The sequence below is a fragment of the Temnothorax longispinosus genome, chromosome 6, assembly GCF_030848805.1.
Source record: "Temnothorax longispinosus isolate EJ_2023e chromosome 6, Tlon_JGU_v1, whole genome shotgun sequence".
In the NCBI taxonomy this organism is placed as follows: domain Eukaryota; kingdom Metazoa; phylum Arthropoda; class Insecta; order Hymenoptera; family Formicidae; genus Temnothorax; species Temnothorax longispinosus.
The window spans coordinates 17,155,444-17,174,108 of record NC_092363.1 but is presented as its reverse complement, the minus strand read 5'-3'; the positions used below and the strand labels follow the sequence as shown (position 1 = coordinate 17,174,108).

The 18,665-nt window shown below is 42.3% G+C and overlaps 2 protein-coding genes across 5 annotated transcripts in view; one reads left to right on the top strand and one right to left on the bottom strand.

Moving 5' to 3' along the window:
* Positions 1 to 10,559, top strand: part of Cwo (hairy/enhancer-of-split related with YRPW motif protein 2) — a 45,767-nt gene extending 35,208 nt beyond the window's left edge. For 2 of the 3 annotated variants that reach the window (XM_071780190.1, XM_071780188.1), the window contains exons 3-5: positions 6,967 to 7,150; positions 7,405 to 7,641; positions 8,090 to 10,559. In XM_071780190.1, coding sequence (XP_071636291.1) covers positions 6,967 to 7,150; positions 7,405 to 7,641; positions 8,090 to 8,697 — 1,029 coding nt within the window. In that variant the 3' untranslated portion in view covers positions 8,698 to 10,559. Of the gene's footprint in view, positions 1 to 4,072; positions 4,991 to 6,966; positions 7,151 to 7,404; positions 7,642 to 8,089 lie in introns of those variants that run through there. The other variant, XM_071780189.1, reaches the window with a different exon arrangement.
* Positions 10,560 to 10,775: 216 nt separating this feature from the next.
* Positions 10,776 to 17,862, bottom strand: Ef-1a-f1 (translation elongation factor eEF-1 alpha chain). 2 transcript variants are annotated; one of them, XM_071780186.1, is made up of 4 exons: positions 17,679 to 17,862; positions 13,640 to 14,482; positions 12,821 to 13,314; positions 10,776 to 11,834 (listed from the first exon to the last, which is right to left on the bottom strand). In XM_071780186.1, exons 2-4 carry the CDS (start codon positions 14,460 to 14,462, stop codon positions 11,766 to 11,768), a joined length of 1,386 nt encoding a protein of 461 aa, XP_071636287.1. In that variant the 5' UTR covers positions 14,463 to 14,482; positions 17,679 to 17,862; the 3' UTR covers positions 10,776 to 11,765. The 2 variants fall into 2 exon arrangements, with proteins under 2 accessions (XP_071636287.1, XP_071636286.1); XM_071780185.1 differs by lacking the exon at positions 17,679 to 17,862 and adding an exon at positions 17,148 to 17,612.
* Between the last annotated feature and the right edge of the window lie 803 nt (positions 17,863 to 18,665).

Genomic DNA, 18,665 nt, shown 5'->3' with positions numbered 1-18,665 from the left:
CAAGTGTTTTTCGTATTACACATAAGATTACAAAGTAAAACACTATCTCGCACTCCCTAACATTTGAATTACGTTCGAAGATGGATAACGACGTATCGGCGATCGTCGAAACAAAAGTAGATTTGCGCACGAGGCGGGCTGATGCGATAAGAGGCTTCGGCCGCGGTTGTTGTCGCCGAGATGCTGGGATCCGGTGATGCCCGGTTATCGTTTGAAAAACACTGGCTGGACCACCGCGGTCAGCGCGCACGATAAACCCTCGGTCATAATGCGAGCTTTCATGCCGAGAGCGCGCAGAGATCACCGAGTACCGGTTATATCCGGCATGTCGATAACTCGACCCCGTTAAAGCGGTTCTCGCGCCGCTTTTTTTCCTCCGTCGTCGTCGTCGTCGTCGGATTTCTTCTGTCGACTTCTTCTCACTGTTTCGAGGCGAACGCCGGTCAATGTGCAAATAACTGCCCGCCATTCTCCCGAACACGCCTCAGCGTCCTGTATCACTGGGCTTATCTTGGCTTCGCGGTTGTTTGCGTTTGCAGATTTATAATTTAATGAGCGAACTCGATAATTGGCGATATTGTTAAATTACAATTTATTTGAATTGTATCTTAAAGTATATCTTACAATTTTTACGTAACATGCGATTTGTACGATGATTATATTAATCAAGATGTGATAATTCGATGCGATACGATCGAAACGAAAAACTGTTTGTAAATATTTACAGCTTTTTAATTATTCGTATTTTTCCACGGCCCGTTCAATTAGATATTCGAGTTTGTTGTTTATCTTTATTTTTTTCATCTTTTTAGTCTCTAATTGTAATGCAAATGAGAGTGAATAATGACAGCGGAGCGTGTTGATGATATTTTACAGCGGTTAATTCTAGAGAGACATTGCGATAATGCTGAATTCATATCACGTACTCGATTATTAAAATCATAATCGCAAATGTTGTTATGTGTTTATCCACATTTATTATATCACATCAGACTTTGTAACTGAAATGACGATAACTGGCGTTGGTGGAGATTAGCAGGAAAGATAACTGAACAACATTTCGCTACGTTGTTTTGTGTGCTTTCGCACATGTGATAAGGATAGAACGAATTCGTTTATTTCGCGGAAGGACTGCGGGAAAAAATTTACGTCAGATTTGGAGAAAGCAAACTCATGCCGCGGAGACTATCTTTTATTAATTAATTAAGGAACAAGCATCTTCTGTTTACATGCGCTCATCGTATCGACCTCAGTTCTTCGATCATTTTTAACTGAAATATATACAGCGTGTTCTAAATTAAATGACATCACAGATTCTCTTTATTTAGGAATTTAGATAATGATAGCGCGTTTCTTCATTAATTTCGTGTGCATCTTATTTTAGCAGATGTCTAATTTAGCTCTCGATCGATAAATTGAGCGACGGAGATAAGAATGTCTAAGTAAACCACAATTTTTATAAAATTAGATAAAGGTTGTTGGAAGTTTTTACCGGGAAATCCTACGATCTATCTCCGTGGACTTCGGACGTCCGATAGATAGCAAACGTGAGAAACGTGTCACATGACACACGACAGTCGAAAGCAAGTGGAAGGACTGATTCATGGGGAATGTAATAACGCTTCTACAACATAAGACAGTAAATAAATCATAAAGTAATGCAATTAAATCTGTGCCGTCATGTCGTTTACAACTTTCTAAATTTAAATGATGTGCTTGCAAAGGCGTAATGAGTAATGACATCATTTTGGTTAATGTTACCGATATTGTTAATGTTTAATCAGAGAAATATTTAACGATGTTGTATATTGAGTTAATAAGAGACGTCTAGCTCGTATTTTGCGCTAAGCTTAGAAAGGCGTAAATTTTGTAAATTTTTGTTGATTAAAGTAACAGTTTAATTTTACAAAATATTTAGTTTAGCTCAGTGTTTTTCCTCCTTCCTCTCGCTTCCTCCAGAGCATGTAGGGGGAGTCCGGGAGACTTGACCATAGAGGAGAGTTGAACCACTTCAAATATCTCGTTTAAATTTTGAACAAAGAGCTCAATCCGAGCACGTGACAATATGACGCTTGGTAGTGCATTTCGACTGTGAGTGAGACAAACGTGTTTTAACGTGCTCGGATTGAGCTCTTTGTTCAAAATTTGAACGAGATATTTGAAGTGGTTCAACTCTCCTCTATGGTCAAGTCTCCCGGACTCCCTCTACATACGTATATGCCTATTTTATTTGAAATGGAAACTTCAACGGAGTCGCTTTTAATTTTTGGCGTTATTTACGTCCACAATGTTTAGCCAATTCACAATTCCGCTGATATGTAAATCGCGATAAAACAATAAAAATGGTTAGAAAAAGTAGTATAATATACCGCGTTATTATATCGTGTATCTCGGGTTATAATTTTCAATTTAGAATGTTGACCTTAACACCGTCTCAGATTTGATTCCGCCAATGTCGATGTACGAAACAATGAACAGCAACGAAGTCGCACGACAGTAATGTCAAGGTTCGTTATCTTTGGTTCGCCAACTTTCACGTCGAAGATCCAAGACGTAACATTCTAAATTGACGATCGATAGGAAATCTGCTGTTTCTTTTGCAGGCACGGTAAAAGACACAAGGTAATGACTAATGAGACATTTATACAACAAGTTGTTCTTCGAATCTGTCATATTATTAGTATTAATATTGATAACCATTACTCAAAATGGCGCATAATTAAAATATAATTAATAATGCAGATTGATATTTTATTCTTTTACATTGCTACTCATTTTATACTCACTTTATACTCATTTTATAAATTGTACACTTACATTTTTATATCTTGCTTTTTTTATCAGTTTTTATCTGTGAGAGTCACTTAATTTTTTTTATTTGATTTACTAGAATTAACTAGAAAAAGGGAATTCACCCTAATGGTTTCACTTTGATTATTGTTTCTGCGTAAATTTTGCATAACCTTGTAAGTAATTGTTTGAAAATATTAATTATTCTCTCTATATTATTCTAGATAAACTAAAGTATATAATTAATTAACTGAATGTTCCTTCGCCTTTAAATATTTAATTGTAATTAATCACATCTCATCTGGTTTATTTTATTAATATTAATTATCGGTTTTTGTTAAATGAACTATAATATGTGTCGATATGCTGGGAAAAGGTAACAATTAAATATACAATCAGAGAGACGTGAATACAAACAGATATTAAGATTAATTAATTCCATTAACGTGTTTACGCAGATTTGCGTAATATGATATGTATACGTGTAAGAATCTAATTTGCAATATAAATTACATCGAAATGCATATGATGATTTCTTTGACTGATTAATTATAATCACCTCCTGCTCCAATAAATTTGAAAATTACCCTCCTTTATAATATACAAATAAGCTATAATAAAGTATAACAAATAATTATATATTAATATAATAAAAATAATTATGTAATATAATAAATAATTAATATGAGCGAAATTACAATTTCACATATGTATAATATTTACAAGTATAACGTCTGGAAGAAATTATTCAAGTTAATTTTTTTCTAAGACGTCCTGTTAATTAATTACTAAATATAATTAATAATAACTAATAATAAATAGTTAAATTTTTCCAAGAAGAATAACATTTCTTTTTGACGCATCCATTGATATCACACAGAACTACGCAGAACTCGTAAAATGTTAAATAAGTTAGTCTTTCCTAGAAGTGTCGTTTGTAAACATTCGTAAATTATTCGTAAGCGTCAGCTTGTGACAGAGAAAGATAAGGTTTTACATGAAAGTCCGCGCGGCATCAGGAGGAAAATTCGGGGTGGTCAAACGGCACCATCCCGATACGGGGGTGGGAGGGGGTTCCGCGGGGGGGGGACTCCCAGTAGTGTCAAAGCCAGAAACAGCAAGACCCCCGGCTCGATCCGACGCACGGCGCGGCGTGACGCGGCAGAGACGCGTGTTGCCTCACGTGTTGGGCGTAATGCATCGCGTTTCCGACACGTGATGCTTCCTCATCGCCGTTGTCGACGCGGCGCGGCACGGCGCGGCGCGATGCGATGCGACGTGACGTCTCCCTCCCGATGGCATGGCTGAAGAAACGCGAGTGTCGTCGCTCGCGGCTTGTAGTCGTCGGCGCGCCTTCGATTCGCGAGCACGCACAGCATATTGTTGTTCGATAACGAGAGCGAGTGCCATCGCCCGTCCCGAGTGTGTTAAGTGGCCGGCTAATCTCTCGTCCTCAATGAGTTTTAATAATCGCGCAGCGCTTTTAATTCTCAAAAATATAATTATATGCAAAGTATAATTATATGTAAACTACATATATCTTTAAATAAAAAAGACAATAAATTGCCATATTGTCGAACGTGTCGAACTATACTTTAATATAACATTTAATAATTTGAGTAGTAATACTCTCAAATAAACACGCTGTCAATATACATGATTGTGTCGAACGATACAAGTTATAAGATACAAACTATAAAATCGAACATTTTTCGTGGTGAAATTTATCTTGTATGTGGAACAGCTGTTGCTACAAGCTGTAAAAGTGTTCCGGCGCAATTGCCTGATACAGTGCAAATCATTTGTGGGAACTGTTGACCGTAAAGAGATAATTCCGGAGTCGAGTTTTCCTCGCGGTTTTTTGAAAGTGAATCGTAGCCAGCGTGATAGATTTCGACATTCACCGATATAGAAGTTCACTTTCGAATGGTACACACGTGCATCGCGCCCATCGCAGATATTTAAAGGGCAAGGGCAATATAGACCTTTAAGCGGATCGATATTGTCGGTTCCGAAAATTTCGTGGAAGAAGATTTAATAAGAAGGTATCCCTTCTCTCCTGTGTTTTACCACTCGAGGCAGGATGGTCACGCATAGTATGGATAACATCCTGAACATGCAATACTACCCGACGAACAGCCACGTCGATGCGTCGGTGCATTCGCCGCCGCCGAGGAAGAGACGTTGCTTGAATAAAGAGGTGAATACGCTTCCGCCAATCTGACCGAGCGAAATCGATATATCCCGTTCCTTCCCTCTCTCGAGAAAGAGGAATACGCAGCGGGATGAAGAATTAGAACGCTATCGGAATGCATTCTTCCATTTAATTTAGATCCGACTCTTTTATCAGTAACATTTAATTAACTGTGCGAGTTTGAGAAGGATAGTGTCTGGTTACATTTCGTTCCAAAGAAAGTTTGCTTTGTTTTTTTTAAGAGCTTGTGACAGGGTTGGTCCTATCGCCGTTTTTTCTAGGGTTGCTCCAGTTTTGACCAAAAACTTCTAATTCTTCCTTAGAAGCTTGATCTAGGTTGGCCAAGGTTACCCCACATGCGATCCTCGGAGAAGCCGCTATTTCATCCTTTCATCTTGATTTACGGCCTTTCAGGTCGTTCTGCTCTTCCTCTGCTATTCCGCTCCCGTTGCCGACGACGGGATGCGCCGATTTATTGCCGCCGATCGCTTGCGTAATTTCGCATGAATGAGTTTCATGGAAAACGCCGTGTTGGGCGCGTGCCAGGAACGAGCGTTATACATTACCGTGATTGGAATGCTATACGCGCTCGTAAATGAGCGCAAATCTCGGGGCGTCATTGTGACGTCGCCTTTTGTCCGTTCGCTATTTTAAACGCATAATTAGATACGGGACAGACCGCTCGTTCCATTCTTTTGTAAAAATTTGTTTTGAAGCGAATCCAACGGGCGTTTTGTACAGATAAAAGCATTCGAAGTGTGGTTTGCGTCGATTATCTTTAAGAGAGCAAAATTGTGATTATCTGAAAGAGTAAAACATGTTGTTTATTTTTCAAGTGGAGGTTCGAGCTTTTGTAGCGAGATTTTAGTTATATAAGATCCGTCTGTGACATGGCACTTTAGATAATAATTTAAAAATAAAAACTTTCGAAATTTTAAAATATACTATTTTCGAAATAAATAGCGCAAATATGGAGATTTGGTTGAAACGTCGTAAGACAAAATGAATTGCAAATTACTTAATATTTTCGATCGCTCTTGAAAGATCCGGTTTTGTTGATGGCCGCTGTTCATTCACTCGTAGCATTCAGTTGTATACGCGCGTTTTAATTCATTTGATTCAATTAGAGAGCTCGGTCTTGAAAATTAAGATTAGGGAACGCGTTCTCACGCGTGTCGCGCGCAATTTTGTCGTCGAACGCGCGAGATTTTTCCATTACATCACGTTTGCTTCGTGACTGCCCCGTCCGACGTTATCTTTCCGCATATTCGCGCGGTGAGAGATGAACATTTCGGCGAATTAAGCGGTTACCTAACTAACCGCGATACGTGCCTCGAGATCGTGACACGCGGCACGTACAGATAATCAGCTCCAGCGGCGGATTGCGACGTGACCTTTAAAGACGATAACGCGTTTTAATTCGCGAGCGATAGCGTAATTACGATTTCTCTCTCTTTCCGTTGTTTCAAGATACCCGTGGGTGGACCCGGTAAAAGATTGCTCAACGTCAGATCACATTTTATTTTCGTGTTGTAACTCTAATGGGATAAAAAACCTTCGCAAAAGTTGAAGGTTGATATTTTAAATGTCTCATTTTAATTAATGAGAGATTAAGTAATTGGGAATAAAGCGCATACCGATGTCTGACCATATCTTGACCATTACTACTGCGAGATAAGCAAAAAATCAAATATATCGACTTGCGTGAGTTTTTTTTTTTAAAGAAAGTCCTTGGCATATATATTACCATTTTTTTTTTCAAAACTTCGTGGAGTATTTATATGGTTTTAAACATATTTAAATTACAAAAAAATATCGGCATAATATTCCTTCGTTTACATATTAATAAGATCCTTCCTTACAATAATAATGACAGATTATATATTATATAATTGTACATGACAAAGCTAAATATTTTAAAGCTCTAAGGTGTTATTATTAAGGTTCGGTAGGTAATTGGATCGTATTCGTTTCTGTTGCAGCAAGATCCGATGTCACACAGGATCATCGAGAAGCGGAGAAGAGATCGTATGAACAATTGCCTGGCCGACCTCAGCAGGCTCATACCGGCGGAATACTTGAAGAAGGGTCGAGGCAGAGTCGAAAAGACGGAGATCATCGAGATGGCGATCCGCCACATGAAGCATCTTCAAGGCCTCCGGCAAGGTGAGAGCTCGAGCGTTTAATCGATCCTTTCTCGCGATTCTCCCAAACAGAATTATTTCGGGAATATATTTTATGCAACATCGCGCATTGTATTTCCGCGAGTTGGCAATAACATGCAGCAGTTTTGCGCTTCGTTTGCTGGCCGCGAATAAGAGAGAGAGACGCGTTCTCTCGCGGCGATGCTCCCTGAAAATGACAAACACAAGTTATACTCGCGGCATCGATTATCAGAATTGGCGATGTTTTTTACTTAGATACCAAGCACTCGCCTGTGACGCCGGTGCACACGCATCCCGAGGACAGCGTGGACAGCGTGTCACATTCGACTGCGGCCTCCACCGCGGCGGAGCATTACAAGCTGGGATTTCAGGAGTGTCTGAGCGAGACCATACACTTCCTCATCGAGGTCGAGGGCTTTTTCGCGAGGGATGCCCTCTGCGTACAGCTCATCAATCATTTGCAGCAGCACTGCGACAAAATCGTAGCCACCAGTACGTATTGTTCAACTTTCGAAAGAGATAAGCAGCTTAAAGCTCTTTTGTTTCGATAACAGTTTAATCATCTCGATCTGTTCATAACGATAAACGACGATAGATATCAGTTCACTGTAATGTCTTGAAAAGAGGAAGTAATATTTAACTTTCATATAGTACAACTTCCCAAGAAAACAGAAAAGTTAAAGTAATGTTATATTGACGAAAAAATGACGTAAATTTGATCAATATGACGTTAAATTGATATTTTGACTTTCTGTTCTCTTTTGGCTAGTTAATGTTAGTTCTATGTTATCACGAAGATTATGGATTTATTCTTACATTCGGTATTCGGTCAAGTTTTAGAATTTCGATACAATTTGATAAAGTCCGGGTTATTCCCCAAAGAGATCGAGATATGCTTCGAGAGGAGTTTCGGTAATTAATCGCTCGAATTTTGCTGCAGGTGACCGATTAGGCTTCCCGCACACCGAGCTGCCAGTGATGAACGGTACGATGAACGGCGCCGGCTACTCGCACACAAGTATTCCGACGATATGTCAGCCCAACGGCGGCCACTCGGACCACGGCTCGAGCTCGGGCGTGAGCTCGTTCGGCGACCCGGAACGTCCGCTGCTGCGACCGGCGATCGTGCCGCCGCCGATGATCGTGAGTGACGACAGCAATCACAGCACCCACTCGCACAGCACACCGCCCGGAACCGGGACCGTCTCCTGTCGGGACCGGCCGACCAACTACAAGTTCAAGAGCTCGATCAAGCAGAGGTTCTCGGCGGAGAGGGTGAAATCGTGTTCGCCGCCAGTGTCGAACGGCGCCGGGCTGGACAAGCCACCGTCCTCGTCGTCCCACGGGGTGCCAATCTTCGCCCTGCACGATGTCGGATCCTTCTACGTGCCGCTGACGGTCGAGGCGTCCCTGATCAGACCGCATCTGAGCTTCATTCCGGATACCGGACCCGACACCGTTTTACATCCGGTCACGATATCTGTTAACTTCAATCACTCGTCGCCGCCAGCGTGGTCGCAACACCATAGTCCCACGCACCAGCATTAGACATGTTAAGAGGAAAGGTCTGTCATCCGCTCGCTTGTGCGAACGAGGGAGGATGTACTCTGATCCATCAATGTTCCGATTGTCATCGGTAGACTGGATCTTTGGATCAACGCCCTAATATATGATTGTAAGAAATCTGCGCATTCTTGAATAATCTGTCAGTCATTTCGATGGAATCGGGAGTGATGAGGCCGTCCACATGACGCTCGAGAATCAAGAACAGCTTGTAGTTCTTCTATTTTATTAACCGCAATACGCGGTGGACGGACTAAAGTGGCCTATATACGATACAATTCATTGGCATAATTAATATCATCGTTAATCTCATAATATAAATTCTAATCATGTTATAAAACTCACTCATTATTCATTATTATTCATGTCCTAAAATATATTTGGGACGATAATTAATTGCGTCGTGTATGGGCCGCTTTTCGGGTGTATATTGCGTATAGGAGACGCCGAAGTCGAGGATATTTGTACATTTACTGAGGCTGTGGGTCGCTTTAGCATTTACGAGGTTTGAGAGAATGTGTGTTAAGGGTTGTACATAGGTAGAGTATTAAGGATAGGAAGCTCCAAGTCGTTCTGGCTTCGGTGTGTCTTTCCTCGTCGTTAATCTATATAAATTCGGACACCCGTTTTGCTCCTTCTTCCTTTTCCCCGGATACTTCATCTCTCGTTCCCGTTTTCACTCCGTCTGTTCTCCTTCCTCGACACTTATTTTCCATCTGCTCGACGAACTTTTCGCGTCACTATGTTTCCTTGGTAAAAAAAATCAATATGAATATCGATGAGTCCGCGGATATCGGATATCAATTATATGTTGAATAACATTGAGTATTCAGCGGAGGAGCAGGTTGCGTCTCAATACAAATCAGGGATCTGGAAACAACCTCATTTCTTATGTGTCATGTGGTAAGATCATTGACATAATATGAAAAGAATAAAAGGTCGTATTTCCATATGTCTATGGAAATAAGATTTATTTCATTGACTATGGTCGGTATTCATAGTCAGATCTCATATATAAGATCGTCTTCAGATATTCCGTAGCCAATAAAACGAGTCGTACAGCTTCTCAAAATAAACTTGAGACGATCTTAAATATAAATATAAATTCATCTGACGATGAATACCACACTGTGTCTAGAAAAAGATTTATTTCTGTTAGTATAACACAGCAAACGCATGACAATAGACAAACATTATCAACCTAACAGAATTTATTCACGCAGGAGCGATGATCTTGCTTCGAGATCCTAACGGATTGATCCGTATAAGCCGATGATTTTCCGTATTTGCGATGTAAGTTAGAATAAAAGTGCCTACGTATACATACACACACTCACACACGTATATGTAAAACTATACATATGTATGTATAATAATAAAATTATATTATATAAATATATATTATAAGATAAATTATACATATATATATATAAATATATATATATATAATATAAAATATATATATATATATAAAAAATAAATTATATATATATATATATATATATATATACACACATATGTATGTGCGCGTGTGTGTGTACGTATATATCGATTCATGAATTCCACTTATGTGATTTCCCGATTATGTGTGAAGAAAGTGTTTCGTTTTTTTTTTTTTGCGAATATAATTCTATGTCACGTTCGATCACGAGAGGATTGAGTCTGCTCGACGCCCCGCCAAAAACGGGCCTCAGCAATTAAAGACTGACCAAGACCTGCATTACACTAAAAAAAAAACTCTTGTAAGATCACTGCATTAAATATATTTGTACATACCACGTTTAGCTGTAACTTTAACAAAGAGAGGAGAAGAATTTATGCGGAATAAATTATATTTACCTTAGAAACCCGGCCTCTCTTCTTCTGTGTCAACCATCCGTCCTACGTCACACGTCTACCTACGCGATCTCTTCGCCTGCATTCAACATTTGCATCGGTCGGAGATGTGGGAAAGAAAATATAGTCTAATTTTAACTGCACAATTGCGGGCAGTCAATGTATTCTTCATTTGCCGCGCGGAATTATGAGAGAGGATACAGGGAGAAAGTAAAGAGACCCGGAGGTGCAATTAAAGATTTTTTTTTATTACATCAACGTAATACTGGCTAAGGGTCAAAACAATGTCATAGAACGCGTCTATGGTCAGCGGGAGGGACAGCGCCGAGATCAACATGAGCGACTCGCGACGGATGTCTCATCCTCTTTAAGGAGACGATTTCGTTCTCCCTCCTCGAGAGGGGAGAGGCAGCCGGCGACTTGCCGACGACAAGAGAGAGAGGGAGCATAGTCTAATGATCCCTATATAACTAGGTAGATAAATATCTTATAAGTATAATAAAAACTAATAGCACAGAGAGCGAGGCAACCAAGTCTCGGAACAAATCAGCCTTAATGAACCCTTCGAAAAGAATCGAGAGACGTCTTGCTGGGTATGCGAGCCAGCGGCGCGCTCGCCTCGACGTCGCCGATCACGACGACGCGGCTTAAAGCACTCCCCCCGTCGCTGCTCCGACGGGGGGAAAAGGCAATGCACCCGCTGTCTCGCTCAGCTCCTCTCGCGAGAGCGGGGGGAGGATCCCGAGCGCGGCTGTCTCCGCGACACCCCCCCGATTTGGTTGTTTGCTGATGCTCGGTGTTGTATTCAATTGAAAAACCTAACTACACAGAGTCCAAGGGAACTGAGTACCTGGTAAAATACCGTACACATATCGTCAATATCGAGTTAATTAATGATAAACGCGGTAAGACGCGGGGCAACGCTCCCCCTAGCATATGTGAGGCGTGCGCGGGGCATGGGTGAACTGAATGTGCAGGTTCGGATAGATGCGCGGGTTCAACACTACCGGATAATGTAACGGGGGTAAGCACAACATCTTATGACTTTTGGTATTAGTCGACGAGTACGAGTCGAGCGGGGCAGCCACCGCGGTGGCATGCTGCATCCTGACGGTGGGTCCCTGCTGCTGCTGCTGCTGCTGCGGCTGCTGCACGGGGACGCCTGCTTCCACATGGCACCTGCCGGCGGACTGCGAGCTTCCGAGGAAGCTTGATGGTTACTTTTTCTTCTGGGCTTTCTCCGCGGCCTTTGTTACCTTGCCCTGGGTGTCTTTGAAGGTGACACTCTGCGGAAGCGTTACGAATTGTTATAAGTGAGATTTATAATACATATTAATGATTTATTTTGGACCAATCAGTATAGTAGGCCAAAGATAAAATTCGAGAATAAGAATATTTTATCTTTACAAATGACACATTGTTAAAATAATATTATATTTTTAGAGTATTTAAATTATTTCGAAGTATACAGAATACAGACATAAAAAAAGCATAGGTGTTTTTTATTTGACGAAGAAAAATACAAATATTAAAGTTATGGGAAAAAAATATTTAAAATGTAGATATAGACGTTGAGAGAATTTGATAAATATTCAGTATGGGTGCTGTCTCAATGATTTTTTGGAACTCACACATTTTATATACATATTTTGACGTAGAAAACTGAGTCAGCTCGCAAAAAATTGTTGTTCTCTTTCCGTTTTTTATATAATAATATTTAGTAGCAATGATTATACTATAATAGTATTCGGTAAACAAACTCTTCGCTTTATTTTCGAAGGATATGCAGATTATTATTATTTTAGCACTTATATAATAATTCTTAATGTCTAAATACGTAAGTTCCAAAAAAATGGATAAAGCTTGCCTGCACTTGAACTAAACATTTATCAAAAATTTTTTATTGCTCTGCCACAAGGAAATAATTCATCATGAAATATCAAGGAGCATAACTGATTAATAGATTCTAAAATATCTTGTTAGCTTTTTTTAAAATATTTTATAAGCAGTTGTTTGTCAAGTGAAAGAACCAAGATCGACTGTTGGTTCTCTGATCTCGCGTAGGAGTGGAAAAATATTCCATTATGACAAAAACAAGAGTCAAAAACAAAAATAAATTTCAAAAATAACCAAATAATAAATTACAATTCTGCATCTTTTGGAGAACGGAAATCCAAATGGTAATAATAAGAAGATACTTCATGCGATCTTATGTTTGAAGCTCGCTCTCAGCCTGCTTTTATCCTGAATCTTTCGAGATAATTTCTCGTACCTTGATAACACCCACGGCGACGGTTTGACGCATGTCGCGGACGGCGAAGCGGCCCAGGGGCGGGAACTCCTGGAAGGCCTCGACGCACATCGGCTTGGTCGGCTGCAGCATCACGATGGCGGCGTCGCCGCTCTTTATGCTCTTCGGGTTCTCCTCGGTGGTCTTGCCGGTACGGCGGTCGCATTTCTCCTTGATCTCAGCGAACTTGCAGGCGATGTGAGCGGTGTGGCAGTCGAGCACCGGCGTGTAGCCGTTGCTGATCTGTCCCGGGTGATTCAGAACGATGACCTGGGCGGTGAAGTCGGCGGCGCCGCGCGGCGGCTGATTCTTGGAGTCGCCGGCGACGTAACCGCGCCTCAGCTCCTTCACCGAGATGTTTTTCACGTTGAAGCCAACGTTGTCGCCGGGCAGGGCTTCCGTCAGTGCCTCGTGATGCATCTCGACGGATTTCACCTCGGTGGTGAGAGCCGCCGGCGCGAAAGTCACCAACATACCTTAAAATTGTAAATTTATAGATTTATAAGAATCTACATTAATTCGTCTAAAGTGTCACGGTAAAGATAATTAAATGGATAATAATTGTTGTGTTTAAAATAAGTAGAAGCGATTTGTTGGGATAATGCATGGCTTTGTCAGAGCGATTGACTTATAATCAATAAATCTCGACCATGTATAAATCTTTTTATATCTGATTTTATAAGAGGCGATTTATGAGTAAAAATAAATAATTTGGGAACCCATATTTCAACTATTTTCCGAATCTGATTCTCGCGACCGAAGGAACTCTAATTACTTTTCCAGAATTCATATTGCAGTCACCTGGCTTTAAGATACCAGTCTCCACGCGGCCGACAGGCACCGTTCCAATCCCGCCAATCTTGTAGACATCCTGAAGCGGCAGCCGCAGGGCCTTGTCGGTGGGCCTGGATGGCGGCAGGATGGCGTCGAGCGCCTCGATGAGCGTCTTGCCGTCGGCATTGCCGTCCTTGCGCTCCACCTTCCAGCCCTTGTACCAGGGTGTCTTCGGGGACGGCTCGAGCATGTTGTCGCCGTGCCAGCCGGAGATCGGCACGAAGGCGACCGAGGCGGTGTTGTAGCCGATCTTCTTGATATAAGAGGACACCTCCTTCTTAATCTCCTCGAAGCGCGTTTCCGAGTACGGCGGATCGGTCATGTCCATCTTGTTGACGCCGACTATCAGCTGCTTCACGCCCAGGGTGAAGGCGAGCAGGGCGTGCTCGCGGGTCTGTCCGTTTTTCGAGATACCGGCCTCGAACTCGCCGATACCGGCCGCGACGATCAGCACCGCGCAGTCGGCCTGGCTGGTGCCGGTGATCATGTTCTTGATAAAGTCACGGTGACCGGGCGCGTCGATGATGGTGACGTAGTACTTGGCCGTCTCGAATTTCCACAGGGCGATGTCGATGGTGATGCCGCGCTCGCGCTCCGCCTTGAGCTTGTCCAACACCCAGGCGTACTTGAACGAGCCCTTGCCCATCTCCTGCGCCTCCTTCTCGAACTTCTCGATCGTCCGCTTGTCGATACCGCCGCATTTGTAGATCAGGTGGCCGGTCGTCGTGGACTTGCCCGAATCGACGTGGCCGATCACGACGATGTTTATGTGGATCTTCTCCTTACCCATGATGTCGAGGCTCTAGCTACCTGCCGACACAAGTTGTTTCGAGAATTCACAAGTGAGCTGTCGATCGAACGGTAGACGGCTGAATAACGTGCCGACTTTCGTTTGCTTTAATGATTGTGTTCTCTAATATGAAACATATGTTGCTCGCTGTAGAATAGACTGTGGTGCAATATCTGTCTATAGACTGATCGGTCGTACATTGTAGACTCAAGGGGAAGCTTTTTAAGCCAGTGTTGAACCTCCACGCACAATTCAGCTATAGAATGCTCTAAAGCTGTCGGGTGAGTCTTTTCTTATGTGAGTAATCCACATATGTAAATAGACACTAAGCGGGAACTTTTATCTATCCGTTTGAGTTTAGCGTGTAGGAAGTAATAATTTAAGCATTAATTTTAGGCAAACGACAACAACGTGTAACATATATTACACACAACAATTAATAGCTTCATAAATAATTAGAGGGATAAATTCTAATCTATCATACGATATTCGTAATTTATATCTGTATATATTATTATTAGATTGTTCAATAAGTGATGTCGTATTTATTTTGTTTATATTACATGGAAAAAAAGAATATTCTTGATTTAAAAATATCTTTAGCTTTAACGTGGAAATCTTGAAAAGAGATTATATTGCATAGGAAGAAAACTTGCTGGAATAAAGTCGTTTTATATACTTCAACCAAGAAAAAAAAGTTTAAATTTTTATAAGAAGATTATAGATTGTTTTAAGTATATACGAGTATATAAGTTTTGATTTGACACTTCTTTTTTTCCATGTTCTGACATGTTTGTCGAAATGGAATTGAATAATTGATTTCACGGTAGTAGACAGGTAGTGGAAACAAAGTGGCGATTACAATTTGCATTATATTAAATTAATAAAATGTAAATTTCGTTCTTCAAAGTCTTTTAAAAAATGCGACTTTGTCAAACGACCTATTATTTAGATATAATGTGTCAAACATATCTCTTCCTTTAATTTCTAAATATACAATTTCCTCCGCGATTTTCTAGATCGATACCTAACGTAAAGCACTGTCAATAAAGATTATAATTGTAACAGATAATTTTTATCCTCGCTTTTAATAAGGCATCGGAGCGGTTTCACGCGCGGTGCGTTGATCGGACATTAAAGAGACGATAAATATTGACGGCGCGAGGACGGAGGACCTCTCACAAGCTACAAAGGGTATTGATTCGTTTCAAGGAGAGACCTACGCAGGGCTCGTGAACTCACTCTTTCTCTCCCTCTCCCCCTCGCCTCTCTCTCTCTCTCTTTCTCTCTTGACGTACGTGTATAAATATGAGTGGTATCGAATCGAGCATGCGCGGTTATTCCCCGAGGATCTCCGCCGAGGCGATCGTAATCCGTGCCGCGGAAAAACAATTTCGGCTCGATTACACCAATCTGAGGGGGGGGACCTAATTAGGATTAGGGCCGACCGCATTCCGACGGACTCGAATCGGATCGCGATATGGCGCGGGGGCTCAGGTAATTCCCGTTCCGCGAGTCTGTCTTTTAGATCAATAAAGGGTGTACGCTGTCCTAGCAATCTCGATCTACGTGTGGGGTGCGGTGGGCAGGATATGTATTAAAAGTTGCGTGTTTTCTTTGCCTGAAGTGAATGACAGACATTAAAGACCGAATTAAGCAGATGAATATCAGATTAGTGTGCCTGATGGAAGAAATTTCCGCTTAATTTCCGTGACAAGTATTTGAGGATGATTATTTCTCAGAAAATTATTTAAATCGTTGAAAATGATTATTTCTCGGATTGGTTACTTCTCAGAATTCTGAAATTAATTAGACATAGTTATTTGACAGTTTCTCGAAAATAATTTGTAATTAAAATCTCGGAGAATTTTCAATTTTAATAAAAAAAATATATACATTTTAGAAATCGATGTAGCAGGGATTTTTTCAAGAGGGATTTAATTTCTATTTATCATCATATGATTCATTATAGAGTTCAGGATTTAACTGAATTAAATTACGTCGCAAGTTATCAATTAAACCGAAATGTATGTTAATAACGTTGATCACATAATTAAATTTTCTTTTCTCACCCAAAAGGAACAAAGATTATAATTTAGAAAAATAGGAAGCAGCTACACTTATTAAAGATTATATATCTGAAATCCGTGTTAGATAGATCATTGTTTATCCATGGAAATGCACAGCATATAATTGAAGAGAGAGCCAGATTGACCAGCCGAATTAATCGGTGCCGGCCGAAAAGGTCTTCACAGAAATTCAGTATCGGTGCAATTGGTTGCACCGATTCTCACTTCGCTCGCTTGCGGCTCGCGTCTTAACGTAACGCGTACCGGCCTGACTTTTCTAATAATAGTCACAGCCCCACGAAGGCGGCCATTTCTCAGCGGCGACTATTCGCTTCGAAACGTCGTGTCCTCGCGATGTCACTATCAGAGATTTTCCATCATTCCATATCCGCGAAATTACCAATTCCTGCGAACTGCCCTTTCGCCACCCATATCCTTCGCTCGTACGAACGATCGCGTAAGAGGATCGCGCGATTTTTCACTGGGAGGGGGGGACACATTTTGGGAGGCAGGGGTAAAAAAGACACAACGCTGATCCAATGAGATATTAAAACGAACGACGCGATTACGACATATCGCGCAACGAGGTTACCTCCTCGAAATTGGTACCACTTACCGATCGACTGTTGCCGGTCAATCGATCGCAACGACGTACCCCGACTTGCAGCAAAAAGCTTCAAGCTGCGGGGGGATTGTTTCACGGCACCCAGGAAGCTCACGGCACGCTCAGTCGAAAATGCAAAGCGACCGGTCGCCAATGTTAATGGCTGGCTCTCTCGTCGTCGGAAGTTCACTGCCGGAGCTTGCGGCTCGCGCGGAGAAACCCTTTTACCTCGCGACCAGGCACCCCCGACTCGGAGAACGGCGGCTCGCGGACGAGTCGAGGGCGGATTCGCCCGACAGAGAAAGAGAGAGAGAGAGAGAGAGAAAAAGAGAGAGAGAGAGAGAAAGAGAGAGAAGCGGCGCGCCGGCTCGAATCGATACTCTCGCTGGCTGGCTGACTGGCTGGCGAACGAAGCCGGCTCCGAGCTTGCAGGCAGCGAGGACCGATCGAAGCTCTGTCCGCCGCAAGCTCGGCACTCGGCACGTTTCTTCGAGGTTCCAGGCGACGATCGGTCGTTCTTGCGACGCGGAACGATTTACTTACCCGAGGATTCGACGTCGACGGATACTCCGCTCCGAAAAATCACCGCCGGGACCCTGCCTCCCGTCTTGCCGCGCGCACGCAAGCTCGTGGAGCGAGGAAGAGGGTGGTGGAACGTAGGGCGAGGGAGGACGAGACGGAAAGCTCTACTCCGGCACTCCGGCCTCCGGCGGCGGCGGCGGGTGGAAAAAGGGGGTTGAGGGGGGTCAGAGGGGGTCGTGAACAAACGATCGCGATGCCATCTGAAACGTCCCGCGGCGCTTGCGCTTGCACGGGTCTGCGCGACCGCGACCCTGCTCGATTGGCTCCCGACCGGCCGGCGAGCGTCTATTTTCCTCCTCGACGAGGACAAAAGAACGACATCATCGTCGCCGCGCCGGCCGCTCGCTCGCTCCGCCGGCTCCGCGGCTGCATTCCGCTCCGATACGCCTGCGCCCGCGCCGCAGTCGGCGCGCGCCGTTCTTGCTTGTCCGAAGATGTGCTTTTTTTCCTAGCGCGCGACTATCCCGCGAAGAAAGCTCGTTGTCCTAGCATAATCGGGCGAATTGGATACTGATAAGGGCCATCGGCGACGTATATCTTGCGCGTTACCGCCGGTTTTATTGATCTTCCGCTCGCGCTGTTTTTCTGCCGCGCGCGCTTGACTATGCAGCGGGAAGAAAAGCGAGATGGTGGGATAATTCAAGAGTAATTCGCGCGCGTGTTTTTGAGAAATCTGCACGTTTTCTTCTATGATTTTTTATTTTCTTTTTTTTTGTTGGATATAAAATCAATATAGAAGCTTATTTTTTAGTATTTTCCGCGTTCTGTACAGAAAAGTATCTATGGAAGCGTCATATAAAAGTGAAGAGATGTTAAAAATTGATATTTTTTATATGTTGTGTGAGAAATAAAAGCAATAATATATTGTATAAACTGTATTATACACAGAAAAAACAATGATAGTGTATTAAATAACAGTATTAATGAAACAAATATTTTATTAGAACA